Below are 21043 nucleotides of genomic sequence, written 5' to 3' on the forward strand. Positions count from 1 at the left end.
GAGCCAAGAGCAGGACCCTACCCAGAGAAGCAGCGAGGCCCGAGATGGAGGCAGAGACGATGACGTGGAGTGATAAAGCGGCTGTGGACTTTGGATCCAGAGAGGGAGAGGGACTGTGTGCTGAAGACTGCGGGGGGAGGGGGGGGCGGGAGTGTAGGGGGGCACTTATAGGGTATACCCTTTGGTCGGTTGATGATGCATGGATGGGATTGGAACCATGGCAATGAAATGATATACGGTGGAATGAATGTAAAACTAAAGTTCTCTCATGTAAACTATCATATAATTCACAATAAAACATGGGGGGGGGGAAATTCTAGCATGAAATCTCCAGCATCATTTCTATCAATAAGGCCATGTTTTCCAATGACTGATTCCCTCCTCTTTGTTTCCAATCTTTACATTCCAATTGTCAATAATTACCAATACATCTTGATTGTATGTTTCATCAATTTCAGACTAAAGAAGTTGGTAGGATGCTTCAATTTCATCAGCACTGGCTTTAGTGATTGGTGAATAAATTTGAATAACAGTGGTTTTAACTGGTCTTCCTTGTAGGCGTATGAATATTATCCTATCACAGACAACATTGTACTTCAAGACAGATCTTGACATGGTTTTGATGATGAATGCCACTCCATTAAGTAGAATTACTTAATAATTCTACTTAATTCTCACCATAGTCTTTGTAATCGCACTAAATGATTAGATAAGACAATGCAAATACAATGTATGGAATCCTAATATGAGGATTGCTCAGTTTTGACATTCTGCTAGACTTAAAAATGAACCATCCGAATGATAAAGGAGAGTAAAGAGTATAAAAATTAACCCCAATAAATTAGAAAAACAATGGTTTGTAGAAAGAAAATTAAGAGGGATAATATACAAATAAAATTAGACATTGATTCATTAGGAAACAGAAAACATTACATTTTTGAAGAATTACTCTGGAGAATATTTTACAAAAACATCAAGGTATCTACAGTCGGCAAACTGTGAGTAAATATTTTAGACTTTGCAGGTTTATGATGTCTGCCACAAGCATTCAATCCTGTCATTGTAGCGCAAAAATGGCATAGACAATATGGAAACGAAAGGGTGTGGCTATGTTTCCGAATAAAAACTTTCTTTACGTTAAAAAAAAAAAAAAAAAAAGAACCATCCCAGAGGCAGAAAGGGGTATCTCATGACTACTAAGAAAGCAGAACCAGACGTGGAGCAAGTTCTTTGGACCCCGTATCCCTGTGCTGGGGCCTCCTCAACTAGAAGACAGAGGGAGAAAGCTGTAGCACGTTGCCAAATGGCAGAGAACGATGACAAGAGAACCGGAAAACCAGTGGGTGATGGCACAACAAGTATCTGGACTCACAGAGCAAGAAATCTTGAGTCCTTCAGACAGAAGACTTGATGGTGGAAAGAAGTGCCTTGGGGCACTTTGCCAAGCTAGGTTTGCCAACCCACAGAGTTAGAACTGAGTGTCTTTGGATTGAAGTTTCCTGGCGAAGTAGGGCACCTCTGAGCATTTATTGGCAAAGCTAAAAGAGATTTGTAACACTCGCCTGAGCAGCACAGAGATTAAGAGGCCTGTGACTGAAAGGCCAAGGACCAGAGAGAGGTCTGCTTGCAGGCCTGGCTGGGAACAGGTTGCCCTGACCTAACAGCTGCATCTTGAGTATTTCTGACCTGGAATTGTAACCAGATAACTTCCCTAATAAAACTTGACAGTGTGAGTAGGGCCTGTGATTTCTGTGTGGTCATTGCAATGAATTCTCAAACTCATTCACAGGAAGTGGTGTATTGTGGGAGAAATGGTGGCAGAACCGGCAAGAAAGGTTGAAGGGTAGAGGCATGTCTGACCTCAGCCTCTTAGGAATCAGCCTTGAGGCAATAGAACTTGAGCAGTTAGAGGAGGTCAGACAGTATCCCCTATGTCGCTTGAAAAAACAGTTGGCATTAGAAGTGGGATTCGTTGCAATGGCTCCAGACTCATGGAACTTTGTAAGAAAAAGAACAGTGAGAGTATAAGATAACTGAGGAGAAAACGCAGCTTCTGGGGTGGCCTGGGGCAAAAGCCAGGCTGGTTAAACAAGATGCCTGATAGGTGCCAGGCTTACGGACTCCACCCTGCAGACGCTGAAGATCATATGCACATAAGTGGAAAAACAGTCCAGAGGTGAAGGAAAGAAGATTAAACTGCAGTGTTTTATAAAAGGTTAAGGGTTATCTGGTTCTCTGACTATACCGTGGATATTGAATTTGTTCCTACCTAGCCCTACTTGTGTGATAAAATCAATATGGTATTGTGATTACAGAGAGTTTATAAGCCTTCCTGCAGCCTTTACTTGATTGGATATGCTAAAAGGGGAATTAACAATTGTCAAGAAGAAATAATGCTTTTGGTTTTCAACCTGTGTAGAGTATGGAGCCTTAGGTGGAAAACCTGAGCCCAATCCATAACCATCAGTCAGGAAATTTGCATATGAAAAGACATTCGGAATTGCTCAGAGAACAGATTTCCTTTTGAAGGAAAGATCAGTGCACAGAAGATTATCTGGCTTAGTTAATTTGGAGCAAGCAGTTTGTCATTGGGTGCATGGAGGCAGGAAAACTCTGTACCCATCAGGGAAAACCTCCTTCTAGGACTGAAGGTTAAAAGGGGCTGGTGACCACCTGGGTCCACTTGATGAGTAGAAATGGGGAAGAGTACAACAATGAAGAAATGGGTTGAGAGAAAAGAGGAAGAGCTGGCTGATCTAAAATTAGGGAGTTGTGTGGGCTTCTGAGTTTGTGGGCACCAACCTAGCCCCTAAGAGCTAGGACTTATAATAGTTACACTTGAGCCCATTTCTGCTGCCACTGTGCCAATCCATCTCGTTGGGAGTCTTTCTCTTTTTCACTGACCTTCCTCTTTACCAAACATGATATCCTTCTCCAGGGACTGGTCCAAAGTATGAAAGACGAAATCTTGCCATCCTGACTTCTAAGGAGCATTCTGGCTGTACTTCTTCCAAAACAGATTTGTTTATTCTTCTGGAAGTCCATGGTACTTTTAATTTTCTTCTCCAATACCATAATTCAAATGCATCAATTCTATTACAGTCTTCCTTATTCATTGTCCAACTTTAATATGCATATGTTGTTGTTGTTGTTATGTGCCGTGGAGTGGGTTCTAACTCATAGCGACCCTGCACAGGGTTTCCAAGGCTGTAAATCTTTATGGGAGCAGAAAGCCTCATCTTTCTCCCGCGGAACAGCTGGTAGTTTCGAACTGCTGACCTTGAGGTTGGCAGCCTGACTCGTAACCACTACGCTACCAGAGCTCCTCAAAACACATATATGAGGTTATTAAAAATACCATGGTTTAGTCAGGCACACCTTAGTCCTCAAACTGACATCTTTTCTTTTGAATACTTTAAAGAGGTCCTGTGAGGCCCATTTGCTTAATGGAATACGTCATTTGATTTATTGACTGCTGCTTCCATGAGTGTTGACTGCGGATACAAGCAAAATGAAGTCTCTGACAACTTCAATCTTTTCTCTATTTATCTTGAGGTTAATTATTAGTCCAGTGGTTAGGCGTTTTGTTTTCTTTACATTGAGGTGCAACCCATATTGAAGACTGTGGTCTTTGATCTTTATCAGTAAGCATTTTAAGTCCTCGTCACTTCCAGCAAACAAGGCTGTATTATCTGCATGTCAGGTTGTTAATGAGTCTTCCTCCTAATGCCCTGTTCTTCTTCATATAATCCAGCTTCTGGAATTATCTGCTTAGCATACAGATTGAATAAATAGGTGAAAGAATGCAACCCTGGTGAGCAGCTTTCCCGATTTTAAACCATTCAGTGGCTCCTTGTTCTGTTTGAACAACTGCCTTTTGGTCTATGTATAGGTTCCTCATGAGCACAATGAAGTGTTCTGGAATACCCATTCGTCGCGATGTTGTCCGTAGTTTCTTACGATCCACAGTGTCAAAAGTCCTTGCACAGTCAATAAAGCCTAAATGAACATCTTGCTGGTATTGTATTTTCAACTAAGATCCATCTGATGTTAGCAATGATATCCCGAGCTCCTCGTCTTCATGAGTTTCTGGCAGTTCCCTCCATCCAGGGACAAAAAGTTGCGATACCAAGGAGCCACAGCAGCAGAACCAAAAGCAAGAGCATGAGACAGAGCAGTGGGCTTCCCCGAGGAGCAAGTAAAGCTGAGTGACTTTGGGCAGGAGACTTGTTTGTGGAGTGGGGTGCCTCTAGGCACTTCATTGAGGGAGTTAGGTTTGCTGACCCATGGAGCTAGAGTAAGAGTTGAGGCTTATGGCAGCCCTTTGTGCATTTATCAGCAGTGCTAAAAGAACTTTGTAACAATGCATGAGCAAACTCTAGTGCAAACTGTTTGCACTCAGTTGTTCATCGAAAGATTAATGGTTTGAACCCACCCAGTGGCACTGTGGAAGAAAAGACCCGGTGATGAGCTTCCATGAAGATTACCCACCGTCAAGAAAACTCTATGGAGCTGCTCTGCTCTGTCCCACATGGGCTGCCATGAATCAAACTGACACAAGCAACAACATTCAGTAAATAACAGTACCAGAGATACTCAGATATGGGGAAAAGCACAGAGGTGGACTGCAAATGACGAGGGCCGGGAAACACTGCAGAACCAGGTCACAGTTGAGCATTCTGCCTCTGGAATCCGACACAGTGGGGTTCAAATCCTGGCTGCAATTCACTGAGGTGACCAGGGGAGAGTGGCAGCTAGCCATTCAAGAGGCTGGCTCCGAGGACAGCCACATGCACACACAACAGCCACAAAGTGTTCCCTCTCCTCTGTCTCCCAAGTCAGTGGTTCCTTCCTTTTCCCCTTGACTTTCCTGCAGCTGACAGTCACCCTTGGGTTAGGCTCTAGCGGGAGGACGGTCAGCTGTCGGAGGTCAGAGATGTCTACATTGTTTCCATAAGGCCTAGTCGAAAGGTTCTGGAGTCTTCTCTCGGAACCTTATTTGTGAACTGGAGACCTTGGTCAGAAGACTTAGCACGTCTGAGCTTCAGTTTTCCATATATCACAGATTCATTTGTTGTAAGGAGTAAAGGTTGTTGTTGTTAAGTGTCACTGAGTCGGTTCCAACCCATACTGACCCTGTGTAAGGTTTCCTAGGAGTAGCTGGTGAACTTGAACCACTGACCTTGCTGTTCAAACTGACTTTGCAGTCCAGCGCATTAACCCTAGCATCACTGAAGGACTCCCAGGAGTAAAGGTAGAACTTGCAAATGTTGTAGCTGCCACCGAGTGGGCCCCCAACTCCTGTTGATCCCATGCACAATGGCATCAGACTGTCGTGAGCCATTGGGCTTTTCCTGGCTGAATTCGGGAAGTAGATCACCAGAGGTTTCTTCCTTCCTCATCGGCCCGATTCTGGAAACTTTGCTGAAAATTGTTCAGCATCATAGCAACAAGCAAGCCTCCACGGGCAGAGGGATAGAGGCTGCACATGAGGTACACGGGCTGGGTATCGAACCCGGGTCTTCCACATGGAAGGCAAGAATTCTTCACTAAGCCACCACTGCTTCTTCACAGCAAATACAACACAAGGGGGCTTCAAAAAGCTCATGGAAAAAACAATGGTATTAAAAGATAATGACATTTTCCCACAAACATTTCGAAGCACCCTCGTGGTACAGCTCAATAAAATGATAGGAATCATTTTCTTTTAAAAAGCACAAGTGGAAAGGTGGGCCCTCAACAGGGAGACCGGATGTTTTGCAGTGATGGAAATGCATTGAGGTTTACTGGGAAGCATACATTTGTCAAACCTCATCAAACTGTATGTAAATTGTTGTTAGTGCCTCTGAAATCAGTTTGACTCCTGGAAATCCCATGCATGCAAAGTAGAACTGTGCTTCAGGGGGTCTTCAAGGCTGTGACCTTTGGCGAGATCACCAGACTGTGTTCTGAGGTGCCTCTGAGTGGGTTCAACTCCCCAACCTTTCAACTAGGAGTTGACATCTTAATAGTTTATGCCACCTGGGATTCCTTGAATATAAGTTAATCCTCAATACAGCTGAATAAAGGAAAACTAACCCCACCAATATGGATGAAGCAGAAAGAGACTGCCAAGTGACATCAAGGCCGCTAAGTGAGAGAGGGCAGGGCCTTACCAGTTTCCTGGGTAAATAACTCCCTGCCTTTGCTCACCCATGGGTCCCCCTGCAGTCCTTCACTTGGAACAACGTACCCACCTTGAAACCCTTATCATTCCACCCCAGGCCTACTCCTCCCCACCCAACTGCTCCCCAGGCCAGCTGCCAACTCTAATCTCCATCTCCTTCAGCCCCCATCACCCTGTAATTAGGACCAGGAGGTGTGGGCAGGGTGCCATCATTCAGTGCCACCTGCTGCTTCCTTACTGGTAAGGTGGAGTGGGTGCTGTCCAGAACAGAGATCCAACCCCACTGGCACCCTCAGGGCATTGGTTTTCTCCCACAGGTAAACTAGGACAAAGAACCAGCAGAAGCCGGCTGACTTTCCCCACAGCATGAAGGTTGGGGTGGGGGGTAAGGGAAGACCAATATCCACGTCCCTCTAGCTTCTCAGGCTGACCTTGTCAGCACAACCCTCCCTTTCCCCAAACTGAAAGACACCGATCAGAACAACCGAGTCTCAGAAACCAGAGGGAGTGACTCCCTGCCCCTGATGCACCTGTTTACTCCCCCAAAGAATGTTGAATTTCATACTCCCTGGTTCTGGGGCAAGGTTTGCTGGTGGCACTGTGGGTTAGGCATTGGACTGCTAACCAAAAAGTTGGTGTTTCAAACCCACCAGCCACTCCAACAGAGAAAGATGAGGCTGTTTGCTCCTTTAAAGGTTTACAGTCTTTGAAATCCTGTATAGGGTCTCGATGAGTCAAAATCGACAGTATGACCATGGATTTGCTTTAGGGGTTCTGGGCCACGGAACCTCAATGGACAGTAGTTACAGTGTCTGACTACAAATCAGAAGGTCAGTGGTTCAAAGTCACCAGCTGCTCCTCAGACAAAAGGCATGGCAGTGGGCTTCTGTAAAGACTCCGGCCTTGGACACCCACCCTGTGGGATACTTCTGCTCTGTCCTAGAGTGGAAACTATGATTGACCAGTCAACTTGACAGCAGTAAGTTCTGGGTCACTCACACGAAGCCACAGTGACTAACAGGTAACTAGGGAGACCCTCCAGAAATGCCAGGAGTCCCTGAGTGGTGCAAATAGTTAAGCATTCGACTACTAGCCAAAAGGTTCAAGCACACCCAGAGAGAGGCACCTCAGAAGACAGATCTGGTGATATACTTCCAAAAAGTCACAGCCACAAAAACTCCGCACATAGCATGCGGTCATCATGAGTCGAATCAATTCGACAGCATTACTAACTACAAATATCAAAAAAACTAAAGAAAATGAGGAATCCTAGTGTGGCACTGGAGGAAAAGCATTGGACCGCAAGGTCGATTTGGACTGCAAGGTGGTGGTTCAAACCCACCAGCTGTTCCTCAGAAAACCGATACAGGGTTGCTGTGAATCGGAACTGGCTCAACAGCACTCAACAACAACAAAGAAGATGAGACTATTAACTTTGTGCATATAGGTCTTCTGAAGACCTGGGGGAATGAACGGAGGGGGGGGGGTGCGTAATAGGTCCTGAAAAAGAGTGTAGGACCTCTAGATTCAAACTCCATTTTCTAAGGTCTTCCTTTGTCTTAGCCTGAAAGACCTCTGAGCTGACTCACTCAATCATCCCCTGTGTCAGAGGAGAACTAGGCTCCACAGGGTTTCCACTGGTTGCTTTTTCCAGTTAGATTGTCAGTCCTTTCTTCTGTCCAAGAGCAAACCAGGGTTTTGGCGAATATTGAAGCAAAGAGTTCTATTGAACTCTTTCTTTCTTCTCCATGAATGCCTATCCTGGGTGATTTTCATCTCGTGGCTTATCTGTTTTTTTAAGGGCACTATTTTACTACTCCATGAGGATTCACTAAAGCTCTCCAGGAAAAGGTAATTTTTCTTGGAGTTTAAGTTCAGAAAGCCCAGCAATTTATAAGAACAAGCCTGCTTTCACAGACATTAGACAGTTTTACACAAGATCCCTTAAGAACTGTTTGGGTAATCAAAAAGTTAGGGTCAGTTAACATCTTGTTACATATGGAGACCCAGGGAACCAGTTAGTAACCATCCAAAGAACAGTGTGCAGTCTGGCTTACATCTTTGGTAAAAGTCTTTCCTTATGCCAAACACCTAGATTTGGGGCACTGCTTCACACTTCCTAAAGAGGTATGTAAGGTAAGTACTGGACAGCTAACTGTAAGGTCAGAGGTTCAAACCCACCAGCAGCTCCAGGTAGAAAGATGAGGCTTTCTTCTACTGTAAAAACTGCAGTCTTGGAAACCTTACATAGGGTGACTACGAGTCAGAATCGGCTGGTTGTCTGTCACACTTCCAAGGCATGGTGCTGTAGGATCAGTACTAGACTGTGAACCACAAGGTCAGCAGTTCAAATCCACCAGGTGCTCGTCAGAAACCCTAAACAGGGTGGCTATGAATCGGAACCAAATGGCGCTTAACAACAACAAGGCATCTCAGGGTGAACTGGGACCTCCATTCCTTATTGGAACTGATTAACCCTTTCTGTCATTCAGGTTGTGCTATTCAACGTTACAACAGCCCTGTCAAGAAACACCCAGCAATACTGCGCAGCCCTTCCTTCCTCAGAGACGCCACTCTGAGCTCTATGAGGGGTTCCCAGAGGCTTAGGATTCGGCCACTTAGTACCTGGATCAGTATGTGCTTGGCTTCCAGTAACTACTGGATTGGATAACCAAAGCAGACTAGGCAGAATGCCACTCATTCTCCAGGTGATGTTTGAAGAGCTCCCGGCAAAAGGCCATGCCATTCCCAGCCCCAGGGCTCTGACGTACGCAGCCTTCCTTTCTGTCCCCTTAGCACCTGTCCGTTCAGGCCTTCCACCTTCCAGCGCCTTCCCTAGCCCTCCCGGCCCCTTCTGGGGCATACCTGAACACAGGCTGGAATAGAAGCCCTCGTTCTTGAGCATGATGAGCAGAGAGCCCCAGCCCAGGAGCACGGCAGAGAAGAAGAGGTTCTCCAGCACTGCGGTGCAAGCCATCCACCAGCGCCTCCGGTACGCCTGCTGCAGCGTGGGGGCCATGCTGGCCGATAGCCTGCACAGGAACAGAGCGCTCAGCGAAGGACCCCCCAGCGGCCCCTGAGAGAGGCCCTGCATCATGGTGGCACCTAGGGCCCCTTGGGCCAGCCCTTCTTCAGGGAGGAACCATAGAGCCCTGGGATTTCCAGCGTGTGCTGCCCAGCGGACTCCGGGCGCACTGGCAGTGCCAGGGGTACACGCGGCGCTGGGCTCCCGCCGGGCCACTATCGAAAACAAGGAAGGTCCTGTATGCGCGCAGCAGCTTCCTGGCACGCTGCCGACCTCTCCCACCCAGTCCAGGGCGCGCGGGGCCAGGCTCCAGGGGCCAGACCTGCACTTTCCCAAGTCCCCAAAGGTCAGCAGGGGAAAGAGCGCACGCTGAGGCCATGCCTGGCCCGTGTCCCACCTCCCGCGCCCGGAAAAGACCCCCGAAGCAGGCAGGAGGAGGAAGGGGAAGGCTAAGGCTAACCTGAGAGCGCCCCTCCTTCCTGTTGCCCCTCTAAGACCACTCCTCCACTCTGGGGCCAGGCGAGAGCAAGCCCTCCCCTTCCCCAGCAGGCGACTCCTGTCCCTATAGTCTCTCGGGCCAAACCAGCAGCTGCCACGTGGAAGGAGACTCAGGGCTGGCCCTCCGGCAGCCTGGCCGCCCCCGGCGCCGCTCACTCACTCGGTAGGACGCGGGGCAGTGCGGGGTGCGTCTCAGTCCTGCATCCCCTAAGGCCCGGGGAAGGGGTGCGGGCAGGGAGTCCGGCGGCCACAGACTTTATAAGGGCAGCGGCGGCCGATGGGCTGGATGGCGGATTGGCGGGCAGCAGTGTTTACCAGAGGGCGGGAAGGAGCCCGAGCTCCCCCCGCCGCGGCCGCCACCGCGATTGGGGACGGGACGCGGGCGGCGCGGGGCCGGGGGCGGGGAGGGGACCGTGCGGGTGGGTGAGGACCGGCCGGGGGCAGAAACTGAGCAAGCGAGAAGAAAGGGACAGCGAAGGGCAGGCGTGCGAGGCCAGGGAAAGCCCGAGCCCCTTCCCTCGGGTAGGGGGGGGACGCTCAGTTCTCACATCTGTGAAATGGGGTTTTGGCTCCTGGCGCTCCCAGAGGCCCCTTTCCAACTCAAACTGGAGAAGAGGAAGTGAAGCAAGAGGGGGCGCGAGAAGAGAGTCGGAGGGGCCTGGGGTTCTGAGAGTCAGAGACGCAGCCACCCGGGCGGCGCGCTTGGAGAGAGGCGAACAATACGCCGCGGAGCAAGGGCTCAGGTAACGGGATTTCCTAGAGAAGCCTAGGACTGCCGAAAGGTTCAGTGGACACGTAGCCCGGGGTCCCTATGCCCACCCTCTTCTCACCTCGGAGCGGGGCGATGCAACTACCGCAACCCAGAGAAGCGCAGCGCCGGATCCGTGAGTCCACACACCAGAAGTCCTGCGCCCCGGCCCTAGGCGGCACTTTAGGGCACCGGCACGGGAGCTGGTGACTTCTCTACACTTCAGTCCTACAGCCGGCTGTCAAGGAGCTGGGAATGCACCGGGCACCAATGATCCGACAAGTGGAGCATGCACCCAGAGGATATACGGCTTTAGTAAATGTATTTACACCGGTCCAGGGCTGCCCCACCACCACCACCAGAGATGGGGGCGGTAGCTCTAGTCCTTCCCCTCCCACAGGGTCGAGTTTCACATCCACGTGACTTGCTTGCTTGTCCCCAGATATTCCCCCCCAGGACACACCCCAGCGCTTACAGTTCCCACCTCTCCACTACCACCCTCCAACTTCCCCTTTGCCGGACTAGCTAGCGCCCTCTAACTAGCCTTGGTCAAAACAAAGAAGGACTTGGCTGGAGTCGACATGCTGAGATGCTGGACAAACTTGGGTGGGGTTCTGAGCCTTACGGTTGGGTGTTATGTTTTCCAAGAACTTGAATAACTCGAGTTTCTTTGGAGTTAATCCAATGGACCGAATCTGACTAGCTGGATTACCTTGGGCAAGTTACTAACTAACCTCTTAGGTCTGCTTCCTTTTCTAGAATTCAGGTCACAATAGTACCTAACTCAAAGTATTATAGGGAGGAATTAGAGGTTATGACGCAGATAAAATGCTGAGCACAATTTCTTCTCTACCTTCTTGTTCTTTGTGAAAGTAATATATTCGTATGTGTGACTTTTTCTTTGTTGTTGTGAAGTGCCGTCGAGTTGATTCCGACCCATAGTGACCCTGTATAGGGTTTCCAAGGAGCAGCTGGTGAGCTTGAACCGCCGACCTTGCAGTTCAAACAACTTTGGAGTCTGACGCATTAGCCCACAGCGCCACACCAGGACTTTTTCTTAGCTGGGCCTCATTTCTTTGAAGAATATTATTTTGAAATAGTAAATAGCATTGGCGTTGCTTTGCTCAACAGACACATACTTTTCTATCCTGTTTGGTCTAGTATTTTATCTAATACATGTTAAATGTTGGGCTCATACAAGGGCAAGTCAAAAAGTACTGCTGCAAAATCATAGCAATCTTAAAAGAAACTCATGGAAACCTTTATTAGACACAAATATCTAAGTGTAAAACTACTGTTTCTTGAAATAATCTCCGTCTAGGGCTATATTATACACTTCTAAAGGTGATGTTTCTGTCTCTCTAACCCTTCCCTGAAGAATACTGTCCTGTTCCAAGTCAGAACAGCAATTGGCATTCTCAAGAGACTCAAATCGTGTTCCTTATACGTGTTCTTTGAGTTTGGAGAGTAAAATGAAGCCCTAAGGGAAGAGATCAGGGATGTAGGGTGGATGGGGCAAGGTTTCCCAATGAAATTCACACAGGACAACCCTTGCTACTCTCAAAGAATGAGTAGGTGCATTGTAGTGATAAAAAAAAATCCTCCGTGCAGCTTTCCTGACCTTTTTCTCACCAGCGCAGTTTTAAATTTTCTTAAAACTTATTCCTAATAATCCTCTAATCATCCGCTGTCTTTCAAGAAAGTGTATCAGGATTACCTCTTAGCAATCAACTTTCTAAGCTGACTACAGAACTCTCTGCCCTTGCAGATCCTGGAAGTCATAGTTTTGGTTGGACCTTTTTTTTTCTTAAAGCGCCCTAATGAGACTTCTTGTTGTTAAGTGCCATCCAGTAGGTTCCGACTAATTTTGTTGTTGTTGTTGTTAGGTGCCATGGAGTCAGTACCGACTCATAGCAACCCTATGCACAACAAAATGAAACCCTGCCTCGTTCTGTGCCAACCTCACAATTGTTGCTACACTTGAGCTCATTACTGCTGCCACTGTGCCAATCCATCTCATTGGGGGATCTTCCTCTTTATCAAACATAAGGTCCTTCTCCAGGGACTGGTTCCTTCTGACAATATGTCTGAAGTATGAGAAGCCTGGCCATCCTGGCTTCCAAGCAGCGCTCTGGCTGTATTTCTTCCAACACAGATCTGTTTGTTCTTTTGGCAGTCCATGCTACTTTTAATATTCTCCTCCAACACCATAACTCAAATGCATCAATTCTTCTGTGACCCTGTATAGGGTTTCCGAGGAGCATCTGGTGAGCTTGAACCACCAACCTTATGGTTCTAACTGACCTTTCAGTCCAGTGCATTACCCTGTAGTGCCACACCAAGACTCCCTAATGAGACTAAGACAAGTATGTTACTGATAGAACTTGTCTGCAACTATTCACTAATTGCAGAGACATGGTTAAACATATTTTCTTAGAACTAAACCCATGCTTGTATGAACTGGGACCCTGGGAGCAATGCTTTCTGACTTGTCTTCATATTTGCGGTTATTAAGTGCTGTCGAGTCAGTTCTGACTCGTAGTTACCCTGTATAGGATTTCTAAGGCTTTCTATCTTTTCAGGAACAGAAAAAGCCTCATCTTTAGCTGGTGGGCTCAAACCACGAACCTGTGGTTTTCAGTGCAGTGCTTATCATTTGGAGCCACCGTGGTCCCACATCCTCATATGTAATAGTTGACAAACTGCAGCCTTCAGACCAACTCTGGAACACTACCTGTTTTTTCAAATAAAGTTTTATTGGGACATACAAATACTGAGTAAAGTCTTTCATGCATAGACAGCGTGATAAATGCAAGTATTGTTGTTTTGGCTAGAGAACTAAAAAGAATACATTCAGCATTTCACAAGCTGAAAGAACTGAAAAACAATTCAAGCTTTGAGTTGGATTCTATGAACAAAACATTGAATGATGCAGGAAACGTCAAAAGAAGATGGAAGGAATACACACAGAGTCACGGTACCAAGAGGAATTTGTCAAAGTTCTAACACTTCAAGAGGTACCAAGACCCAAGCGTATTGAAGGAAGTAAGGTTCCAGAAATTGACAGAATACCAGTTGAAATGTTTCAATAAACTGATGCAGCACAGAAGACTCTCACTAGTTCATGCCATGAAAAGTGACCCAACAGAATGCGGAAATTATCAAGCAGTATCATTAATATTACATGCGAGTAAAATTTTGCTGCCAGGATTTCAAGCTGATTCAGAAGAAGACATGGAATGAGGGATGTCATTGCTGACGTCAGATGGATCTTGGCTGAAAGCAGAGAATACCAAAAAGATGTTTACTTGTCTTTTATGGACTATGCAAAGGCATTTGACTATGTGGATCATAACCAACTATGGATAACATTGCGCAGAGTAGGAATTCCAGAACAGTTCATGTGCTAATAAGAAAACTGTACACAGACCAAGAGTCAATTATTCAAATAGAACAAGGGACTCCTTGATGGTTTAAAATACATTAGGAAAGATGTGCCTCAGAGTTGTATCTTTTTACGATACTTACTCGATCTATATTCTGAGCAAATAACCCACAAAGCTGGATTATATGAAGAAGAAGAACGTGGCATCAGGATTGGTGGAAGGCTCATTTACAGCCTGTGATCTGAGATGATACAACCTTGCTTACCTCAAGCAAAGAGGAGTTGGAGCACTTACCGATCAAAGGATACAGCCTTCAGTATAGATTACAATTTAATGTAAAGAAAACAGAAATCCTCACAACTAGACCAATAAGCAACATCATGATAAACAAAGAAAAGACAGAAGTTGTCAAGGATTTTGTTTTACTTGGATCCAAAATGAACGCTCATGGGAATAGCAGTCAAGAAATGAAATGATGCATTGCACTGGACCAATCTGCTACGAAAGACTTCTTTAAAGTATTAAAGAACAAAGATGTCACTTTGAGGACCAAGGACTCAAGAAATGATATTTTCAGTCACCTCATATACTTGTGAAAGCTGGATAATGAATAAGGAAGACCATGTGGAAGAACTGATGCATTTGAATTCTAATGTTGGAGAGCATTGAAAGTACCATAGACTTCCAAAAGAATGAACAAGTATGTCTTGGAAGAGGTACAACCAGAATGCTCCTTGGAAACTGAGGATGGTCAGATATTGCTGCACATATTTTGGACATGTTATCAAAGGGGACCAGTCCCTGGAAAAGGACTTTATGCCAGGTAGAATTGAGGGTCATCAGAAAAAGAGGAAGACCCCCAAGGAGATGGATTGGCACAGTATCAGCAACAATGGACTCCAACAACAATTGAGAAGATGGCGCAGGACCGGGCGGTGTTTCTTTCTGTTGGACACAGGGTTGCTGAGTCAGAACCGACTGGATGACACCTAGCAACAACGTTGTGGGTGGTGCTGCTGCTGTTACTGATTCAGAAGACTCGGCATTTAGAGACTTCCAGACACTTCCTGGTTGGTCCCAGAGAAGTGCCAAACTTCCTAAGCCCCAGTGTTCTCATCTGTAACATGGAGGGTGGCTGCCACTACTTGAAGGAATCCCTGAGTGCCACAAACAGTGAAGTGCTAGGCTGCCCACCAAAAGGTGGTGGTTCAAACCCACCCAGAGGAGCCTCAAATGTGTGAAGTTGTTGTTAAGTGCCGCCGAGTCAGTTCTGACCCACGACAACCCGGTTCTGACCCACAACAACCCTGTATAGGGTTTCCAAGGAGCAGCTGGTGAACTTAAACTGCCAACCTTGCAGTTCAAACAACTTTGCAGTCCAGCGCATTAACCCACAGTGCCGCACCAGGACTCCCAGATGTGTGAAGGAGCCCTAAAAGTCTAGGTTCTTGGCATAGGAGAAGTTTCTGCTCAGAATGTAGGGCAGGCTCCATTTCTCCCGCTCATTCAGAGTTGTCTCTCAAAAAATCAGCTACCCAAAAGCTTCAGGAAACCTTTCCTTCTCCCCTCTCTTTCTCTCACAGCGTGCTCCCAGGAAGAGTAGTTACTCAAGATGGCCCTTGAAATATCCACAGGTTAACAAGATGACTGATCCAAACTTTATGATTAGCAAAACAATACTTAAGGAATCTTATAACCCACTGCCTTTGAGTGGATTCTGATTCATGATGACCCTACCTACCGGACAGTTTCCAAGGCTGTAACCTTCATGGAAGCAGACTGCCTCATCTTTCTCCCAAGGAGCTACTCATGGGTACTAACCGATGACCTTTCTATTAGCAGCTGAGCACTTAACCACTGTGCCACCAGGACACTTCAGGTCATTATCTAATGACTATCACAGCATGATTTTGTAAACAGAAACCAATTAGAATTTTCTTCCTCTTAAGTTCCAGAATTTTCTGTGAAAACTTTCTCGCTTGGAGTATTTTTAATAAATCCTCACCAAGTGCTGCTCCATCTGGATCATTCTATTCTTTCAAGAAAACTTTGCTTTTAAAGATTGAGACAGGTGCTATATGTTTGTTTGTTTGTTTGTTTGGATAAACTGAAAGAGATCCCCCCAGAGAGACATAATCCCACTGTCAAAACTACAAATACCTTGAGAGAAGCAAGAGAGAGATGACTCAGACCATTCAAGGAACTCAATAATTTCTCATTAGAAACTACAGAGGCCAGAAAACAATATGCTGACATATTTAATGTTCTAAAAGAAAGGAATTGGTAACTAAAAAAAATGTGGCAAAAAAGTTTCAAGATGAATGAGTAGTCACAGATAAAACATTTTTTAAAAAAACTTAATGATTATAAAGGCATGAAGTGGCTGGTTTACAAGTTTTCAAGAGGGAGTTTAGTTTCAGAGCATGTGGGAGTAGGCAGAATCCCCACTGAATAGTTTCCATATTATCTAGATGGGTCTGGTGAAAAGGGATGGGGATAAGATTTTTAGGATTCAATAGTGACTAATTGTTACCGTGACTAATTGTGATCGTCACAACTGTAAAGGTACAAGTTTTGTAACATAAAGGGGGAAATAGTTAATCTCACATTCCAGGAACAGAGGACCCTGGGACCATCTAAGGAGAAGAGCATGAGTGGAATGTGGAACCCTATCCAGAGAAGCAGTGACACCAGAGATGGAGGCAGAGGTGAGGACATGGAGAGAGGGAGCAGCTGAGGACTCTAGACTCGTGGAAAGAGAAAAGCTGTGTGTTGGCGGCCAGGAGGCAGGCATGCAGGATGTGCCCTTTGATTGTTTAAATTATTATATATTCCTGAGTGTTTTTGTGTATATAAAAAAAAGAGAGAGAGAGAAGGGGAATAAAAGCAAATAATACTGTTGAATGATGATGAATGGAGGGGATTGTAATCACTGCAATGAAACAAAATACAATAGGATGAGTGCAAAATCGATGTTATCCCACGTAAACTATCACTCAATTGACAATAAAAGCTTTAAAAAAAAAAGCTTAGTGAGTTTGTTGCCACTAGGTCTTCCCTACAAGAAGTACCAAAAGGAGTTCTCCAGGTTGAAACAAAGGATGCTAGAGAGAACCTGTATGTATGACAATAATAAAGACCTCTGGTAAAGTAACTACTTGGGCAAATATAAGATACAATATTATTGTATTTTTGGTTTATAATTGATATAAAAGACAAATGTATAAAATTATATGTCTACATTCTAGTGTGGCACTGTAGGATAAGCACCGGACTGCTGACCACAAGGTCAGTGTTCAAACCCACTAGCCATTCCTTGGAGACTCCGATACAAGGTCACTAGGAGTAGGGACAGGAGCTCTGGTAGCGCAGTGGTTACAAATCAGGCTGTTACTCTCACGGTCAGCAGTTTGAAACTACCCACTGTTCCACTGGAGAAAGATGAGGCTTTCTTTAAAGGTCCTGTAAAGATTTACAGCCTCAGAAACCCTGTCCAGGGTTGCTGTGAGTCGGAACCAACTTGATGGAGCACCACCACCACCATCAGGAGTGGGAAACAACTGAATGGCGCTTAGCAACTGTAACATTTGATGAGCACACAATGAATAAAAATGTAGCTGCTGCTGCTGCTGACGACATAAAGGGGAAGAGACCTGTACAGTTTGTTGTTGATTTGCCTAATACAATCCGTTTTAGAGGTTTTATTTGCAGTGTGAGTTTCCAAGAAATGCTGTAAGACAAATACCAAAAATGGGTGGGTTTAAAGAATAGACACTAATTTTCTCACAGTTCTGGAAAATAAAGTCTAAATCAGGGAAAGAGACTCTTTGCTCTAATCTTCACAGAGACTCCAGTTTGCTTTTTGACAGAAAAAAAAATCTGGAGATCTACTTTGCAAAGATCACAGTGCTTACAAATCTATGCAGTACAGTTCTACCCTGCACACATGGGATCTCTGTGAGCTAGAATCAACCCAGCTGTAACTGGTTTGGTCACTACTTGGGACCGTTGGTGAGAAGGATTAAAGAGATGATGTTGTTAAGTGCTGTCGAGTCCGTTACAACCCTGTATAGGGTTTCTGAGGAGATGCTGGTGAGCTTGAACCGTCAACCTTGCAGTTCAAACCGACTTTGCAGTCCAGCACATTAACCCACAGTGCCACAAAAGCAAATACAAATGTGAGTTTAATGCAGTGTGTTGAGGGCAACACGGGCTGTCCTCACAGAGCTCTTCAGGAATGTGAACAACTGACCAGGAAGTTCCAAGAAGGCCTCAGAGAGGAGGGGGCCCCCAAGCAGCTGAGCCAAGAGAGGAATATTTCCTGAGTGGCTACTACATTATTGCTGTTGTTATGTGTCTTCCAGTTGGTTCCAACTCATAGTGACCCTGTATAGGGTTTCTGAGGAGTGGCTGGTGGGTTTGAACTTCTCAGCTTCTGGTTCAAATCAACCTTGCAGTCTAGTGCATTATCCACACCAGGATTCACATGCTGGGCAATTTCCAAAACAAATGTTTCATGAATTTCTCAAAACATCCTGGTGTCATTTAAACCTCACAACTTTTCACAGAGAGAAAACTGGAGGCTTGCAGCTAGAAAATGATGGGTGGAGGCAAGATCTAGAGTCTGATTATTTCCATTCCTCCCGGCAAAGGCACAAGTCATTCTCTCCGGCAGACAATCAGACTCTGGTGGGTTCACTTCTGAAAATGCATGGCTGGCTCCCAGATCAAGGTCAGGCGGCTTAGCTCAGTATCAAGAGCCCTAGAGAAGGGGTTCTAACCATAAAGGCTCATGGAACCCTCTGAGAATACAATGAAACTGGTTCATGGTAAACCCCTTGTGTGCCAGCGTAGAACTGTACTTCATGGCATCTTCGATGGCTGCTTTTTCAGAAGTAGATCAGACCTTTCTGCCAACCTCTTAGTGGACTTGAACCCCCAACCTTTCAGCTAGTCATCAAGTGCATTGCCCATTAGCACCACCAAAGACTCCCTTATGAAGTTAAAGCAAGAAAACAACAAACCTGTTGTCATCAAGTTGGTTCTGACTCATGATGACCCCATTGCGTCAGAGTAGAACTCTGCTCCATAGGGTTTCAAGGCCTTTCTTGAGGTGCCTCTGGATGTGTTTGAACACCCAACCTTTCAGTAAGTAGCTTGTTAACCATTGGCACAGCCCAGGGACGTCTTTATGAGGCTACTCAGAAATGCATGTGTTTTTCACTCACACGGTCCAAGTCAATGTCAGGGCACCATGGACTCCCTCCGTGGGCTCCAGAGTATGTGGACACCTTCCCTTCCTCATCTCCAACCCACCTTCCCATGATTCCTCCCCATGGGCTGTCAGGTCCAGGAGGACAAGCGTCCAGTGTTTTGGACCCAGTGCTATATCACAGTACCTGCACCTGTGGAGGGAAGCCAGGGGCCACCTGCTGTACATACACATCCCTGCCTGTGTACCTGCTGCCCTTCTCATGGGAGTGACAGATTCCTATGTTCCTTCCCAACATCCTCCTACTTCACAAAAGCGCCCTGGTGACAGAGTGGGCTGCTAACTGCAAGGTCAGCAGTTCAAATCTATCAGATGCTCTGCAGAAGAAAGATGAGGATTTATGCTCTTGTAAAGATTTAAAGCCTCAGAAACCCTATACACGGTCGCTATGAGTCGGAACCAACTCGAGAGCACACAACCACCACCACCACCTTCACAACTCAGCTTAAACGTCAGCTGTTTCTGAAAACTGGTCCTGATTGCTAGGGTCCTGCCCTGTACTCCCTCAAAACACCGAGCTTATTGCTAGCGAAGCCCATGTGCTAAGCTAGAAGCATCACCTTAGTTGCCTACCCTCCGTGTGAGAGAGAAATCTTGGAGGCAGGAACCACGCTGTGGGTGATTGGACTCCCTGTCCTAGGAGCTGGCCTGTCAGCAGCCAGGGTAAGCATCTGAATAAACAGCAGGGAGTGGTGAGATGTGGAGCTGGGAAACATAGGCCGAGGTCAGTTTGGAATGACCTGCTAGCCTGGGGACTTCTGACATTGTAATTGATGAGGAGCTCTTAAAAGTTTGTTTTCTTTTAGTTTTGCTTTTAGTAGAGTTTGTGTGTTTGCTAGAATGGAAAGGCAAGCCGATCGTAGACAGGTCAAGCAGTTAGGAAGTCACTCTAATTGTTCAAATGAAAAATAAGAGGCGTGAAAGAAGATGTTGAGGGAGAGAGAACTGAGATACATTTCCCTATGACAGGATTTGTTCACCTCTTTTCCCACCCCTATAAGTAACCTTGTCCTAGATTCTGCTTCTATAGGGTCATATAGATCCCTTTGAGTTGTGTGCCATCGAGTCGATTCCAACTTCTAACTACAGAGCAGAATAGGACTGCACCCATAGTGTTTCCTAGGCTGTACTTTTTCTCAGAGCAGATCGCCTGGTTGGTTAGCAGCTAAGCACTTAAGCTTTGTGCCACCAGAAAGCACTTTGAGAATACAATAAAATGTGCTGTTCCCCGACGCTGTCCATCATATTGGATCTCGGCTAGCTACAATCTTTGCTTCCCAGCTTAGTGGTCAAGGTCCCTGGCCCTAGAGTCAGACAGCCCGAACCTGATCCTGGCTGTGTAGCTCATCAGTTGTGGGATTTGGGCCAAGTCATTTAACTTCTAAACCTTACTCTCCTTATCTTCCAAATTATTGGAAATCGGAAATGATAGAGAGTGTGGAACTAGGGATATCATTGCTGACGTCAGGTGGATCTTGGCTAAAAGCAGAGAATACCAGAAAGCTGTTTACTTGTGTTTTATTAACTATGCAAAGACATTCCGCCATGTGGATCATAACATTGCGCAGAATGGGAATTCCAGAACACTTACTTGTGCTCCTAAAGAACCTGCACATAGACCAATAGGTAGTTTGTTCAAACAGAACGAGGGGCTATAACATGGTTTAAAATCAATCAGGAAAGATGTGCGTCAGGGTTGTATCCTTTGATCAGACTTATTCAATCTAAGCTGAGCAAATAATCCATGAAGCTGGACTATATGAAGAAGAACACAGCATGAGCATTAGAGAAAGACTCCTTAGCAAACTGAGAAATGCAGATGATATAACCTTGCTTGCCGGAGGCAAAGAAAATTTGAAGCACTTGTAATAAAGATCGAAGACTACAGCCTTCTGTATGGATTACAATTTAATGTAAAGAAAACAAAAATCCTTACAAATAGACAAAT

General features: G+C 45.9%; 1 protein-coding gene across 1 annotated transcript in view; it reads right to left on the bottom strand.

Annotated features, from left to right (window-relative positions):
• The window catches only part of SLC43A1 (solute carrier family 43 (amino acid system L transporter), member 1), a 37687-nt gene extending 28424 nt beyond the window's left edge, over positions 1-9263 (bottom strand). Inside the window, exon 1 of the mRNA XM_006875785.1 lies at positions 9032-9263. Coding sequence (XP_006875847.1) covers positions 9032-9263 — 232 coding nt within the window. The remainder of the gene's footprint in view (positions 1-9031) is intronic.
• Positions 9264-21043: the final 11780 nt, after the last annotated feature.

This window comes from Chrysochloris asiatica, unplaced genomic scaffold (assembly GCF_000296735.1).
Source record: "Chrysochloris asiatica unplaced genomic scaffold, ChrAsi1.0 scaffold00339, whole genome shotgun sequence".
NCBI classification, from domain to species: domain Eukaryota; kingdom Metazoa; phylum Chordata; class Mammalia; order Afrosoricida; family Chrysochloridae; genus Chrysochloris; species Chrysochloris asiatica.